The sequence below is a fragment of the Lissotriton helveticus genome, chromosome 6 (assembly GCF_964261635.1).
Source record: "Lissotriton helveticus chromosome 6, aLisHel1.1, whole genome shotgun sequence".
Taxonomy (NCBI): domain Eukaryota; kingdom Metazoa; phylum Chordata; class Amphibia; order Caudata; family Salamandridae; genus Lissotriton; species Lissotriton helveticus.
Window position 1 is genome coordinate 2,033,816,035 of NC_136067.1, and position 17,147 is coordinate 2,033,833,181.

Sequence of the window (17,147 nt, forward strand, 5' to 3'; positions counted from 1 at the left end):
CAATATGAGCCATTGAAAATCACTTAGCATTCAGGATTTTGGTGAATTCATGGCCTTTTCCTACCTGAATGTATCGGAGACAATCAACCAATCCCTCAAACAGCCCAGCATAACACTAGATGATGCTAGCTTTCTAAATCACAAATAACCTATAACTAAAAAATAAGTATTTGTCAATTACTGCATAATTACTGCATAATTTACAGTAGCATGGCTACTTCTCGTCAGGCACAAATAATAACTAACTAACACATTATACTTCACATAGTAATCGGGTTGTCACTATATACCTCTTGACGAAAGTCCACTACTGTGGTCATCAAACAATAGTCCAACTAATGTATGTGGTAGGAATTAGCATAGATTAGCCTGACAACCTCAGTAATTATAGCCCTGGCTATATTTGTATAATAAAACCCATGCCAATGTTCCATACTATTGGATTAACCTGTCTGCGCATACAACCAACCTCCATATATGACTTAAACTTGCTTAAGAATTATTTTCAAATCGCTTACCCCTAAACTGGAATAACATGAATAACCATATATCTGTATGTGACAAATAACTAATTATGGATACCGATGAGTAGCTTGCTACTGGTTTGGAAGGCACGCCTGCGCGTCATCAGGGTAGCAAGGGAAAAATAAATGCCAGTACAATACAATACAGTGATCTTACGAATGGGCCACACTAACAGCTGATTCCAGGGTTTGACAAGACCACCCACTGTCCTATTGTGGCTTATTGTTTGGTCACAGGTTAATTTGATTTCTCACAGTAGTGATGAGAGACACTGACCAGGTATTTGATTAGATGTTCTGAGAAATTATGATTTGAGAATATTGGCAATAACAAGAATTTCATTTTATTTGGATCTTGGAATTTTCCAGTTCATAAAGTATTCTATAGTTTATTTGACGGAATCTTAGAAATTCAGACTATATTTGCCAAATTTTCTTGCACTGAACAGTCAATGTAGGAGAATACACAATACTTTTGAATGTGACTTCACATGGGCTTAAGAGTCTTTTAAGGAGCTCAAAATATTATATGCACCATATGTTTTAATCTAGCTTGTAAGGACTCTGACAAGTGTAGAGGATATGTATGTTTTGCTAAAACTCAATTCCAACAACCAAGATCTGTATGTTTTTTTCAGGGGGACGGGTGGAGATTGTAGAGCTGGTGTCTCCTGGGCACTATTTGGTGTTATTGTGTAGTTTCACTGGGACTTTGGGCCTAATTTAGTGTGGAGTGGTGTGGCTCACTGGTTAGAGGCGGCAGACCCGTAAGCAGAGGACGGCCCGGGACCAGGGTTCGATTCCCGACGCGGCAGGGTCGAGGACCAGGGTCAGCGGGCTTGATAATTCTCGCCTCGGTGCCTACTCCAGTCAGGGACCACACTCGGCAACTCTGGGCATTAGCTTGCCTCATCTTCACAACGGCCCCCCCAGACCGCCGGGGATGCTTGGTCGCACCTTAGAGATACCCATTAGGGACCATCTCTCAGGGTGAGCCAGGACGGGTTCCCCAGCGGTCGAAGCGCGGAGATACTCCTCCGGGAGTCGATTCTAGCGCTATATAAACCCACAATTAAATTAAATTAAATTAAATTAATTTAGACCTTGACAGACGGGTTACCCTGTCACAACAGTGACCAATATCCCATCTGCCGAAATATAAATCCCATAGAATATAATGGGAGTTATATTTCGGAGGACAGGATATCCGTCACCGTTGTGACTGAGTAACCTGTCCGCCAAGATCTATATCAGGCCCTTTGTTACTAGACACACTGCTAAATTGTGGTAGAGGTGTCTTATTATTAGATGTTTTGTACTGTTGTGCCAGAGACATCTTTTTAGGTGATGGAAAGAAACTTAAAAAGCATATGGACTGGGACTGGGAACTAATGCATTTCTGTTAGTACTGTCAAGACGGGATCCCTCCTTTGTTTGAATCATGAAGTTGAGGTCATGCAGGATCTGTGTGTCATAAATAGATAGATATTATTCAGACAAGATGGCCATATGGCTGTCTAGCCACCTTCTCAGTTTCTTTGTTTCTCTATGGCTTCACGTCTTATGCTTGAAGTTTTTTAGTGGTAAAGACCGTGTTTAGGACTGTTAGGGGGATTGTAGTTACGTTTTTGATCTCCAGAAAGTGTTGCTTGCATTTGACCTGTTTTCTATTTGAAAAAAAGATCTCCTTTCTTTACCTTGTAGGCAGACTGCTTCTGTTGGCTGAATCACAGTGTGTCTTTTTTATCACCAGAATTCAAAGACATACTAATTATTAGTAAACCATGCTCTTGACTCACACAGCCGTCTTCCAGGCTTCATGATGTCACGCGTTTAGCTTCTGCCAGTTCCAGCTAAAAGAATGGAACTTTGTTTTTCTTGCAATTCTGAGTTGTAGAAGATCAAAATAGGTGGAACACAAATCCATAACGTGATGTTTGAAGAACCATGCAATAAAGGAATTCTGGGTTATTTGGGGGGGTGGGGCTGTAAGTCATAATTCCCTTGTTGCAGGTTTCCTTGGGTTCATAGAAAATCTTAGTACCCATAGATGAAGACGCGTAATTGCATTTTGACCACTGGTTTGATTGGACCAGTGTTAAGATATACCACTTGGTGATGTTTTGAGTTGTGAAATGTTTTGGGGGGAATGTCGTGTCTTTGCTGCATGAACTTGCTTCAATGATTCCATTCTTTTTTTGTTTTTCAGATTCTCTTCTCAAGATTTACTCCAAAGCCATTTCCTACCTGCCAGGTCTCTCCCAGGTCATCTTTTGCAACCACAGTTAATAGTCCTGGGAGAACAGGTGCCAGGACCCTTGCAGATATCAAGGCAAAGGCCCGTCTGGCCAGAGAACAGCGGGCAGCTGCAGCAGCTGCAGCCGCTGCAGCCGCTTCCATTGGGGATGCAGTCCCAGGGCCTGGCCCCGGAGGTGGAGGGCCAGGAGGCGGAGAGGATAGGTCCGCAAGCAGAGCCTTTAAAACTGGAAACCAGACTTGCACCTTGGAACCGGGAAGAACTGGAAGCGGGGGAGGTGAGGGGCGACCTTTACTATCTCATCCAGACATCCAATCAAGTGCAGATTCGCCGACCACAGTCACGGCCTCCACTGAGCCCGTGCCAAGAGCACAACTACAGCAAACCCTCTCTGCACAATCCAGAGCTGCAGCATGTGCCCCATGTTTACCTACCCCAGCAGTCACACCTGGCTCCTCATCTGCAATAGAAATGATCACTGCAGGGAACTCGCAGTGTGCAAATCTGAGGCGCGTGATTGTGACAACCAGCTCACACATAAAAACGCCTACTGACTCCATAAAAGCTGCTAATAGTGTAGGGCAGGGAAAAACACTTTCTTTTTCATCAGGTTTAACCTCACCACAAGCTTTGACCTCAGTGCTGCCCCATCCCACAGGTGGATACGCTGCTTCAAGTCAAGGGTTAGGCAAAAATGTTACTACAAATAATAATGTAGCTAGCGCATACCATCTTGACACTGCAGCGGTGAGCCCAAGTAATAGGAGTAACCTTACTGTGGCATCCTCCAGTTCAACATCAGATGTCACTTCAATTTCACTGGCTCCAGTTGTGCCAACAATGTCTCAGGCCAGTGTGATTGTATCATCTTCTGTGTCCACTCCACTCTGCAGCACTTTGCCAATGGCTTCTCGCCTTAAATCTCAAGGAACAAACTCAAGTATCAAGACAGGGGCTAGCATTCCTGCTAATAACCCCTTGGTAACTCAGTTGCTGCAAGGGAAAGCTGTGCCTCTGGAACACATCCTGTCTAAGCCTTTCGACAAAGTGGAAATTCAAGCAGAGCCGCAATCTCTGGTTGAAAAGGTGAAGCCGCATGGGGCAACAGGAAGCATTAGTGGAAGCGGACAAGAGAGGTCGCCCAGCTTAGTGATGCAGCAGCTAGAAACAATCATCGGCCAGGGGCGGTACGTTCACCAAGGTCAAAGAAGCTTGCATCTTATCTCAGGGAGCGACCAGAGGGACAACAGCATCAACCAACCACAAAGCCAAGAGACATTCAGCAACACAAAACAGGAGCACATGCACCCGATTAGTTCTGCGTCAGTACTTCAGCCACTGCCAATCAGCGCTGGTCAGGCAAGCTTTCCACCAGAACACGTTTCTGCTAGTCATCGGTTTATGTTGGGTTTTACTGGAAGAAGGACCTCTAAACCTGCCATGTCAGGCCATTATCTCCTCAACATTTCTACCTATGGCAGAGTTACTGAGAGCTTCAGGAGAGCTCACACTCTGGATTCTGAAAGCCAAAGGTTTTTGACTAGCAATGAACACACATCTAATACAAATGATAGGGAGTACGAGAGCGAAGGTGCCGATTATAGCGATGACAGTGCAACAGCGACTGATGAAGAAGATATTGAAGATGATGTTGAAAACAAAGTGACGTCTCAGGCAGCTGAGATGGGTGATCACCCAGATGTAAGCCCAGCACCACGAACAGCTAGAAATCTGGTGTCAAGCAAAACTGTGAAAACAGACACACAAAGGTTTGAACCGGGTGTAAATCAGAAAGAGAGATTTCATCTGTTACCAGGGCATCAGTTGTATGATGAAGCTGCATTAGCTAGAGGCTTTATCCAAGCCGCCCACGCCAGAATGGTGAATGTTCTAGGGGGGAAGATAATGCACAGCCCTCCTGAGCTCTACAGACTCTCTGGTTCATCCTTTGACCATCCGATGCACCCGCCTCAGCTTGTTTCTCATTTGCAGACGCCACGAGTTTACGGAAACCCCGCTCTCTTGGGTGGATCTGGCTATGGAGGGATCGTCAACGTTTCCACCTCTTCAAATGTAAACAGCAGCCCAGCCAATCAGCCATCTTACAACCAGGACTCAATAAGCACAGGAAATGTCATGTCATTTTCTGTGACTGTCACAACGATTCCTGCCGGTCACGCCTTGAATCCTGGCAACCACGGACAGCCGATTTCTGTTCAAGCCTTCACCGGAGACAGTGGGATGGAGAATACACCTTCCAAATGTTATTGTAGGTTGAAAGCCATGATTGTGTGCAAGGGTTGTGGTGCTTTCTGCCACGATGACTGCATTGGCCCCTCCAAACTGTGTGTCTCCTGTCTTGTTGTGCGTTAGCAGGTGCCGGAGGACTGGTTAAGGCAATTCTTGCAGGTTAATTCCTCTCTCTCCTTTTGCTCATTGATGGCAGGGAAATAAATATGGGTAATTGCCTTGCACAAGACAGAGAGAGATTAATCAGGAATACAAGATTGCATTATCTTTTATAAACAAGAGCACCTTTTTAACGGTGTGAATCACTCAAGACTTTGTGAATCAGGACAAGATTGCACTTCAGGAATCATGTAAATAAGCCACAATATTTCTTTAGAACTTATGTATACATATATATATATTTTTACAAGTATTTAGGTGAAACATATATTGATTTACTCTTCTGATGCATCACCCCATCTCACGATATATAGCTGAAACGCATCCCAAAAATATGTTGCTCCATGCATGTGCTATTCTAATTCAGATGTGTTCCATCCTAAATTTTGATTTGATGTATTCCAGGATAAACAGCCACAGTCAGGTGTATTTGTGCAAATATCTTTCTCTTAGTTGTCCCTGTGCTTTCCCTACATCCTCATGTCGAAGATTCCCATTTGTTTTCTCCCCGCAAGGTGTTGTACGCCAGGAAGGTAACCATTTTGCATATTTGCATACAGTTCCTCCACAAATAGATGACCTAAAACTGGCTCCTCACAGGTTTTGCTAACAAAAGTAGACCTGCAAAAAAATAACTTCTGGGTATATTTCAGTTGATTGTTGCTGGCTTGTCCGAAGAACATTGTTGCCTTATATTTTTGTTAGAGACTTGACAGCTAAGAATTGTTCTCCATAGGGTCAACAAATATGTACCAACAGATGAAATTTCTACCTGTATCCAGTAGTTGTATGCTCTGCAGGAACTGCTGGAGATGAAGAAGACTGAGCTAGAAGGAACTTCTCCAGTGTGTCGAGCTCGCTAGGGAATCGAAGAGCCCACTAGCACCAGTACCCCAATAAGCAAAGCTCATGTTATGTGCAAACATCGGTGTCCCTCTGCATGTTGTTTAATTTTTTGTGGTAGTAAACCATGCGATGACCAAAGCTGTCCCAACAGCTTGCCCTAAGTAGACCATTGTCACTGCAGTGTAGCAAGTCATCACAACAGTAAAAAGGAATTTGTTTTTAGAAAACTCTGGAAACCTTCCTGAAAATGAAGTCTATTACCCCCAACAAAGAAAGATGCACCTCTTCTCCCACGCACCTTGAATTATTATTAACCTCGGCCATGTGTTGGATCTCTTCTCTTCACAGAGGTGTGTCTTAGCAGACCAAGCTAGCAGTTCAAAACTGGGCTTGCCCTCTTGTCAAGCAGAGGTACGCCCAAAACTGAAGTCACATTTTCTACTTGTACAATCCTAGGGTAGCATTTGTGTTCTTCAGTTATAACAATATCTTTTTTTTTTTTAGATTGGGTGTTCCTTTAAATTGATCCTTCAAAACTTGTCAAATCTTGTGCCTTTTCATCTTCCAGCTACTGAATGAGAGTCCTGTCTGTTACATTTATATGTAGACGAGAACACTGAAAAGGCGATGGTTCAACAACTGACATAGCAGGAAGGTACTTAGGTGAAAGTGTGGTTGGAGTTGTTCCTCGGGCACTGTTTTCTTTGAGGAAAGGTGTTTGTAGATGCAGACCAAAACAAGGGTTAGGAGGATTCATTTTATACTGTGGCGGGAAGTCAGGGTTTCCTTCTTTCACTGTAAAAGCTACTTTAGTGGCCGGAAATTAACACATTTTATGACTGTCTCTGTTTTGCCATGCACTCTCTCATAGTATATAACAATGCATTGTTCATCCCACTGTAGTCACAGGGAAGTACAGGTAAACAGGCACCTATTGTTGCATACTGTAAAAAATGTGTACGTGTCTTGCTTCGGACAGGCAAGCAGTATGCAGCATGAGATAGACCGGGTAAACGTTCCAAAGCTCTGCCACACCAGATGTACAAGATAACCACAATAGATGCATTTACATACAATGATTTTAAATGGGAAATATTTGCATAGTCAGTGTGTATCTTGGATTTCTTCACTGAATTGAACCTTTACATAGGTCTTGAGTTATTAGTTAGGCGGAACTATCTGTAAATGGTTTCCATTTGCACCTAGTATATTTTAAAAGCCCAACATGGTTGGTCCTACTGTGTAATGTTTTGGTACCACCACTACGTGAAGGTAATGAAAAAACCAAACCGGTGCCATCTGGACTAGTGGACCAGACTGCAGCATCATCATTGCTGCAAAGCCCAGGTGTTCTTTCTAGTTTGAAGATAAACACTTTCATCTGGGACCGGCCGTAGGGCAAAGCATGACAAAGGAGCAACTTGGTCTCCACTAGTAGGGCTCATTCTGAACAAGAAAGGTTGTTCGTGGAATCGCAAGCGGAGCTAAATGTAATTTTTCCTTGAGCAGCAAAAATACTTCCCCCAAAGATGACAGCTTAACTTTAAGCTCTTTAAAATGTTCTTGTGGAGTTTGTGTGTGTATTTATGCATATGTTGTTGTGTAAATGTGTATATAAACATATGTGTGTATATTTATGTAATATTTTTTTTTCATCCTGATCTTATTTTTTACTTTGGAGCCGAGGTTACATTGCAATATATTTTTGACACCCAAAACATCCAAACGAGTTTTAATGACCCCAAACTAGTCGAACACTGGATATGCAAAATTAAAATGTCTTAAAATGTTCTGACTAAAGCACACCGTCTTTAGCATGTCCCATTCATTCTGAGTCCAAAGAACGAGTAGAAAAGAGCTCTTCTGGCAGCCACTATAAATACTGCAAAGTGTAATCTGTGCAGTTTCTCCTTCTCCTAGCAACCCTCCTGGAGAAGGCAGCATTGAAAACTAACAATTATCATGTTCAATTATAGACCTATTTCTTTGCTTCCTTTTCTTGGTACACGTCTGGAGAAGACTGTCTACATCCATCTCTCTGAATTATCCGACAAAAGCATAACTGGCTGTCTTTACATCTTGAAGATCGAAAACAGATATTGCTATGCCTCCATAGCGAGCAGAGGCGAGAATCCTCAATTGTGCAGTTTCACAAAGTTCCATACTTTGACCACTTTTGCTCAATGTCCACACCGCCATGCCCAATTCCTTAGCAGTCATTCAATGGTGGCTGTCCTATAATCATACAAAGCGGAGGTCCCGATTTAGAGTTTGACAGTGGAGAGTACCGTGTCTTCCAAACTCTTGGTCTGCCTTTCCAGTATTGAGTCGGGCGAACTGTCAGGTTAACACTGATGGAGTCAAATTTGACACCGTCAATGTAAATCTTCCTGCAATGCCCTGAGGAACTACAGGCCAACAGATGTGAGCCATCCGACCATCCACAATATTTGCAGTGGGAAGCCGGGAGGCTTTTATTGTTTATATTCTGTCAGGCACCACCAGGAATATCCTGGCATTGAGGGACAGTAAGAGTAACAGCTATGACCCATGTTGTTGGAGGTGTGATTTTTAACTTTTGCAAAAACAAACTCCCACTTCATTTTTGGAAAAGTAAAAACTTTTAAAAGGTTGGTGTAAGCGTCCAGCACCAATGAAGGACGCACACCAAACTTTGTAATGGCTTTGTACGAGCCTCTGTAATGGCAGTGCATGCAAGCCAATAGAGTTCACCACAGGGCCGACTGTAACCTCTAAATTTGGCAGGCGGAGTAAATGCAGGGTGGCGGAGGTAAATTCCTCCTCCTGCCTGGCACCAAACTCTAAATCAGGCCCTAAATTTCAATAAAACAGAGATATTGCTTGTTACTTGCCAGGCTTTGCTTATTGTGCCTTTAGCATGGCCTGAAATTATAGGCAATTTCCCTATCCTTTCAGCGTCTGTCCGTAATGTACGTGTTTTCCTAGATGCCAATCTTTTGTTAGAAACTTAGATTGGGCATATCTTAAAAATCAGTTTCTGATATTTAAAAACTCCAAATGTTTTATTACCTTTTATTGAGCAAGAACACCAAGTCACTATAGTCAATGTCTTGATTCAGTCTATGCTTGACTATGGTTACGCATTATATTGGGATACCCCAAAGATTTTGCTTCGGCAACTCTAGCTGGTACAAAACACAGCGGGGAGGCTAATTACTTAAACTTCATAAAGCGAACACAGTACCCATATATTGTCTGAGCTCCACTGACTTCCAGTGAAAAGTCACATTCTGTTCAAAGCCATGGTTATTGTTCACAGAGTGGTTTACCAGCACTCTCCTGAATTTTTAGCAAATACATTTTCCTTCTGTTTCCCCTAATAAAAGCCTAATGTTCTGATCATGCTTGTCGGCTGATTAGCCCTAAAATGTGCCTTCTCAAATTCAGTAATTGGGCTTTCTCAGTCGCTGCAGTGAAGGTATAGATGTTGCTCTCTTTTGCCTTTCAGTCCGATGCTAATCTAAGTTGTTTCAGGAAAGCACTTAAAACCTATTTATTCTAACTCTGTCTTTTTAACAGTTGTCGTAGCCTTTGGGCTTTCAACGATGCTTCGGCAAACGTGCGCTTTATAGTCGAATTCCATAGCCCATAAGAGCTATCTATCGTGAGCTCCAAGGGAATGTTGAGCCATCCTACTAATGCCAGCTTAAGAGCTGACTCCACCAAAGCAATTTCTTACTTGTCCACCTTTTATAGAATTCAGAACCAGCAGTTATTGATATTTAAAAAAGCAATAATGTATATTGAGCTGTCCTTTTTTGTGTAGAGAGAGAGGTGCATGTCTCTGAAAGCCTTCTTCTTTTCATATTTGGCCTCATGGCTTACTGTAGAGTTTGGTTTGCTGGGACGTATGCAGAGCCTGAAACCTCCTCTGGGATCTGCCACAGTGAGTTTTATACTGAGCTTCAGCATTATTATTTTTTTAGATATACTCACAGCGCCATTAAGAACAGAGTTGGACCATGCTCTGGTTTCCGCCTTATTCAGGGCCTGTTCAGTGACAGGGAAAGGGTTTGGTTTAAGCCCAATTGATGCAGCTACCGTAAGAACCACTTGATTTTATGAAAACAAATCAAGCACCAATCTTTTCTGACTCTTTTTCACAGGTAAATCAAATGCAAAGCTCTCTTGGAAAAATAGTAAATTTCACACTACTATCTAGTCCTCTATTGCACAGTGCCTCAATCATACACACTCACTCAAAAGACCCTAGACCCTACTGGCCAATTATAGTACATGTGATATAACAAAAAAATGCATAAAAAAGATTTTTTATTTATTCCAAAAGTATCTATATCAGATTCTCAAGATATTCTTTAAAAGTCACAATACATTTTAAAAAAATACATTAAAAACGCAATGCTATATTCATATGGCAATGAGAGACAGAAAAAAAACAAGTGTAAACAATTAATCACATCTATTTTTGGTTGTTTCCTATGGAATTCGTTCTGTTATTTGTTTAGATGTCCACAGTCCCTTGTATTCTATTGGACATTAACAAGTTCCTTGGATACAACCAGTTGTAAGAACCACAGGCGTCGATGCGATTCGGTGATATTGTTCTAATAAAAACCACCTTCTTCAAGACTAAAACTATATAACAGTCTCTCTTGTGAAAAGACCCGTAAAATCTTATAGACACAAAGATATAAATAAAGATACAAACAACCTGCTAGGAATAATCCTTTCATATACATTGTGTAATCTCATTATAACTAAAAATTCCACATTTCAATGCGTTTAAATAACAAGAACTTATATTCAGAGTATTGTTAAATAGGAGACATTTTGTATATATACACATATCCCCAGATAGTAACAGGACAGATGTATACAGTAACAGTCATCTTCCTGACTTCAGTGCCTAAACACTGAATCGTTCTATATAATTGTCCACCAGGGTTTAAATACCTGCATCCATGCTGATGTGTTCACACACATTCACTAGGGGGATCAAATATGACCCAGCATTCATAGTGCCACACGAGATAACACCCAACCCACCTAAGCAATTCCGCGGGTGGACCAGAAACCTATATTCTCCAATTAATATGGGCGGGGCTCCCTCGGGCTTCAAACGCCAGTTCCACACAATCTTCTTAAAAGATAAAACACAACAACAACAAATCTTGCTGAAATATCCATTTATATTTATTGGCTCATTTTAAACCCCTTCTAATACAGGTAACCTACCTAGTGCATATGCGCAGCACTGCTCCCAAATTGTTTAAGTAATGGGGTTACAACCAGGTATTCCCTACAGCCTTGAACCTGTGTGGGAATCCTATAGATATAAACAAAAATCACGAGGCAGTTCCTATACATATATCCCGCTTCATGCATTTAAAAATAAGACCGCCAGGGCACTCACCAAAAATGCTTGTAAATATGCAACACTACAGTATTACTTATAATCCGTGAACCTGTTTTGTTCACATGGATGGGATCCCCAAGTGCCTCCACTAATAATGGGACCTGTAGATATACAAAGTAATAATTAGTGCAATCGCCCAGTAGATAAATGTCCTTATCTTTTTCTTCCCATACACGACGAAAATAATGGCTCTATCACTGTGCCAAGCAAAAGGTCTGGGGAAGACTCATTCAGTCCTATTCGTTCCAGCTCCTATCAATTTTTGAGAATCCCTAACATAATAAAGAATCCCTCTACATATTCCTGGTAGGGTGTGCATTTGCCTCTATATCTGTATACCCCCTCAGTTAACCAAGGACTAAGGCTAATTACTCAATGTTGTAACATAGTCAGCCCTCTGCCTTATTTTGTTCTATAGACAGTTGCAGAAGATGTATTTATCATATTTTACTCAAATGCAAATACATCTGCTGCAACTGCCTATAGAACAAAATAAGGCACAGGGCTGACTATGTTACAACATTGAGTAATTAGCCTTAGTCCTTGGTTAACTGAGAGGGTATACAGATATAGAGGCAAATGCACATCCTACCAGGAATATGTAGAGGGATTCTTTATTATGTTAGGGATTCTCAAAAAATTGATAGGAGCTGGAACGAATAGGACTGAATAAGTCTTCCCCAGACCTTTTGCTTGGCACAGTGATAGAGCCATTATTTTCGTCGTGTATGGGAAGAAAAAGATAAGGACATTTATCTACTGGCCGATTGCACTAATTATTACTTTGTATATCTACAGGTCCCATTATTAGTGGAGGCACTTGGGGATCCCATCCATGTGAACAAAACAGGTTCACGGATTATAAGTAATACTGTAGTGTTGCATATTTACAAGCATTTTTGGTGAGTGCCCTGGCGGTCTTATTATTAAATGCACGAAGCGGGATATATATATAGGAACTGCCTCATGGTTTTTGTTTATATCTATAGGATTCCCACACAGGATCAAGGCTGTAGGGAATACCTGGTTGTAACCCCATTACTTAAACAATTTGGGAGCAGTGCTGCGCATATGCACTAGGTAGGTTCCCTGTATTAGAAGGGGTTTAAAATGAGCCAATAAATATAAATGGATATTACAGCAAGATTTGTTGTGGTTGTGTTTTATCTTTTAAGAAGATTGTGTAGAACTGGCGTTTAGAGCCCGAGGGAGCCCCGCCCATATCAATTGGAGGATAAAAGTTTCTGGTCCACCCGTGGAATTGCTTAGGTGGGTTGGATGTTATCTCGTGTGGCAGTATGAATGCTGGGGTCATATTTGATACCCCTAGTGAATGTGTGTGAAAACATCGGCATGGATGCAGGTATCTAGACCCTGGTGGACAATTATGTAGAACGATTCAGTGTTTAGGCACTGAAGTCAGGAAGATGACTGTTACTGTATACATCTATCCTGTTGCTAACTGTGGATATGTGTTTATATACAAAATGTCTCTTATCTAACAATACTCTGAATATAAATAGTTGTTATTTAAATGCATTGAAATGAGGAATTTTTAGTTATAATGAGATTACACAATGTATATGAAAGGATTATTCCTAACATGTTCTTTTATCTTTATTTATATCTTTGTGTCTATAGGGGTTTACGGGTCTTTTCACAAGAGAGACTGTTATATAGTTTTAGTTTTGAAGAAGGTGGTTTTTATTAGAACAATATCACCGAAACGCGTTGACGCCTGTGGTTCTTACAATTGGTTGTATTCAAGGAACTTGTTAATGTCCTAGAGAATACAAGGGACTGTGGACATCTTAACAAATAACAGAACGAATTCCATAGGAAACGACCTGAAAATAGATGTGATTAATTGTTTACACTTGGTTTTTTCTATCTCTCATTGCCATATGAATATAGCATTGTGTTCTTAATGTATTTTTTTAATGTATTGTGACGTTTAAAGAATATCTTGAGAATCTGATATAGATACTTTTGGAATAAATAAAAAATCTTTTTAATGCATTTTATTGTTATATCACATGTACTATAATTGACCAGTAGGGTCTGGGGTCTTTTGAGTGAGTGTGTATGATTGAGGCACTGTGCAATAGAGGACTAGATGGTAGTGTGAAATTTACTATTTTTCCAAGAGAGCTTTGCATTTGATTTACCTGTGGTACCCCCTTCCTTGGTCAGTGGGGTCGCTCCCTTCTTTTCTAAATATGACTCTTTCACACCAAGCAATATCAGAACATGTTGAGTAAAATCTTGGTGGGTCCTGTTGACACAAAGTGTTATTTTGCACAGCATAACTGAAGGGGCACAAGCAGTGATGATGCACTTGGCTCCCTCAGAAATCCAAGTATGAGCTCCCATCACCGATAGATGGCATCCCAGCTTTCCTACAATACTGCAAACTGAACCGTAGCTTATATGTTCAGTTTTCAATTCTCCACCAAGAACGCGTGACGTGTTTGCCCTCTATAGTGGAATTCAGCATCAAGGAACAATCTTAAATTCATACTGTACTTGTTTAGCACATTGTTGTTACAAATGATTCCATCTGCTTACTGTGATTGATTAGTATTGATTGGTATCCCATGCACGGACCCATTCACATTCCCAAGGAGGGGGAGCTCAGCTGTTAAAAGCCCAAACCACATGGATCTTGTGTTTGCTGAACTGTGGTCCCTTTTTACAAAGTCCTCTGGAAGTAGAATTTCAAGGAGACTCTGTAGACACTTCTAGCACAATGGGGACTAACCCCGCCTCACACTTGAGCTAGCTGTAGCCTGACATACAGAGGCAACACATATCTGGGTATGCAGCCAGTGCACTTCAGCCACTCAATGTTTGTTATCATGGACTCTGGGGACCATCATGTTCACAACTTTGAGATGAAGCCAGCCACCTGGCTGGCTGTCGTCTAAAGATATTAGCACTGACGGCTAAAGAGATTCAGAATTTTATTAACCTACAGCCACTGCAAATCCATACCTCTTTATAGCATCTTTGATGACATGCCTCTGCATCCAGAGCAAACTGATCTTCACCACTGTTCCATACCTGCAGTATCTACACTGAACCTATCTTAATGCACTCATGTAGAGCGGACGTATCGGCCTGCCCTCTTGCATCCTATACTGTGGAATCTATCCACTGGCCGACATCAAAGTCACGCTCCAGTAATGCTTATCTAAGCTGAGAAGTCTCCCATTAAACCATCAGCAAAGACAATCACACTCAGTTGATTACACTGGTTAATCTCACTTGTCATTGGTTAATCTCAGGGTTATCTCTTCAAAGAATAGTAGGTTTGTTTAGTATGAACATATATAATACTTAGTAATTGTGATTTCAGCCACAAAAGGACAATTAAGCGTGTTTTAGGTTTGAAAAATATATATGTGGGTGTGTGTATGTGTGTGTGTATATATATATATATATAGAGAGAGATATATATATATATATATATATATATACATATATATATATATATATATATAGAGAGAGAGAGAGAGGGAGAGCGAAATATATATATCTATATACACGTTGAATGCAGGAAACCTCCCAGCACTTCCGTCACCTTCAGCATAGCTAGTGCAAGGAACGGGTGCCAGGACCCATTTCAAATTTGACAGAAAATATGTATCAAAGAAATAGGTATACACATAAATCCCACTCCAGGATCGCGTTCTTCAGATTAGATGTTTATTTTTAACGGCAACACGTTTCGACCTCCCAGTCTTTTTAAAAAAGGAGGCTGTCAGAAAAGAGAGTGGTTTTTGATCTATTGTGTCCAGCATTTCTAGCAGCTCATCTTGAGGGATTCCCATTCAAGTTGAATCAAGATAGCGATTGCTGCACTACTTGGAGGTGTAACTAGTCATGACTTTGTAACGCAGTAGCCTGGCACCTGGTCACCAGTGCACACTTTTGACATACTGTACTTGAAGTTAGCTTTCATGCTAAAGGGTGAGTGTGTGGTTACATTTCAGGAATCTTTTGCCTCTAGGCGTTGACCCATCTATGTTACCGTATGTTACAGCAGTTGGGGGTCTTCATGTAACAAACCAACTTAGTTTAAAAATTGATCCTTTGGCCACTGCTCAGTTTTCAAAACTAATGCTTGTAAGCATTTGTCTAATCTTACATATTGCAAAATAAATTCAATAAAATGTGTTAAACTGGTGGACTTGTGTTAGGGAAAGTGCATTGTTGATTACTTTTTGTTTTGTACGTGTGTAGCCATCTTTGTCTCTTCTAGAGTTGTATATTGGTAAGACAACTGACCACGCCTTGATTCTTCCTGCATGAACATATTTCTGGGTGTCTGCCCTGTATCAGCTTTAAATGCACATGGCTTCTCTGTGGCAGATACAGGTAATTTATTGGTTGACATTCAGTAAAGAGATGTGGCCAATACTCTCCTGCTGAGATTCTTTATCTTCAATTTCTCAGTCCTGTCACATTTTTGATGTCTCTTTCATTGTTGGTTTGTAGTTTTACCTTGCCCGAAACTTTCTGATTGGAGGTACAGTAGACCAGGTTCAATGAACCGGTCAGACTGTAAGATACCAAGGTGGTGATTGGCCTACCCTCTATCGAAATCTGTCAATCTAAATCCTTTGTTGATGTTGGTATCCTTTATATTACACGGCCTGTGTACTGAAGGTGTACCCACAAGCTATTTCTGAAGAAATATGTACTAGTAAGTTAAATCAGCAAGTTAAGCTGTTGCTGCTACTATCTGTCGGTTTGTGGTTTGACTCAAAGAGGCACACATGTATGCCCTTGGGCATCTTGGTGCTATAGTAGACAAAACCAGCTTTAATGCTGATTTGGGTAGGTTTCTATTGCTCTCTTTAGGTTCTGCGTGCTGTCCAAAAATCTAAATATTACTGAAGTCTGCGCCTAACTTGCAGAACAAATGTTCAAACCATGGTGGGGGGGACTCATTTTATCAAGGTTGATAACATTTTCCCCATTAAGTTAGGTAATAACCGGAAAACAACATGAAAATGTGGTAGCCAATGTTGTTTAAAAACACAATTGTTAGTAGATGTCTCTTGAGAATCCTCTCTTTCAGCCTCAAATTGTGACAATACTCCCCCCTTTCATCCCTACTGCCACCATCCAAAAAGTTTGTAACTTGTGAAACATATATTTCCATCTTTTAATGTATGCTTTTGAGGTATCAAGCCCTCCTTTCTAGGCCCTGCATATTTAAGTATGTAAATTTATAACAGAGGCATTATTGCAGACTTTGAACTATGTTAATATATCATCAGCAATATGTTCAACCAAAGGTGTTGTGTTAAGAACCAATGTTTATACTATAGCCATGATCCCATGGTTCACCAGTTACGCTTCTTTGCTGCTGGGTTCCTTTTCTAAGCACGCCAATTTACTTGCTTTCTGTTCCCTTCAGGTTTTCAAGGTCATCCTTTTCCATATCCCACTTGTGTGTCCTGATTGTCAAAACCATGCCACCCCCTTGTAACAAAGACCTGGTTCATTTGTCTAAAATGAATGATTTTGACCTAAAATGCAAATGAATGCTAGGTACTGAAGGATCCCTCAGACTTCCTAAAACTCTTTAACACTTGTATATTTATGAATTTTCAACTTTGATGATGTAATTTGCAGCCCTACTGCAGCGACCATTCTGCAGAACGTAGATCTGCTTCAATCC

General features: G+C 41.0%; 2 protein-coding genes across 7 annotated transcripts in view; one reads left to right on the plus strand and one right to left on the minus strand.

The window, feature by feature from the left end:
• Positions 1-11,915, plus strand: part of ASXL2 (ASXL transcriptional regulator 2) — a 446,593-nt gene extending 434,678 nt beyond the window's left edge. For both annotated transcript variants that reach the window (XM_078650022.1, XM_078650023.1), the window contains one exon: positions 2,734-11,915. In XM_078650022.1, the coding sequence (XP_078506148.1) occupies positions 2,734-5,154 (2,421 nt within the window). In that variant the 3' untranslated portion in view covers positions 5,155-11,915. The remainder of the gene's footprint in view (positions 1-2,733) is intronic.
• The window catches only part of LOC144763959 (uncharacterized), a 286,851-nt gene that overhangs the window by 72,716 nt on the left and 196,988 nt on the right, over positions 1-17,147 (minus strand). The gene's annotated exons all lie outside the window — the stretch shown is intronic.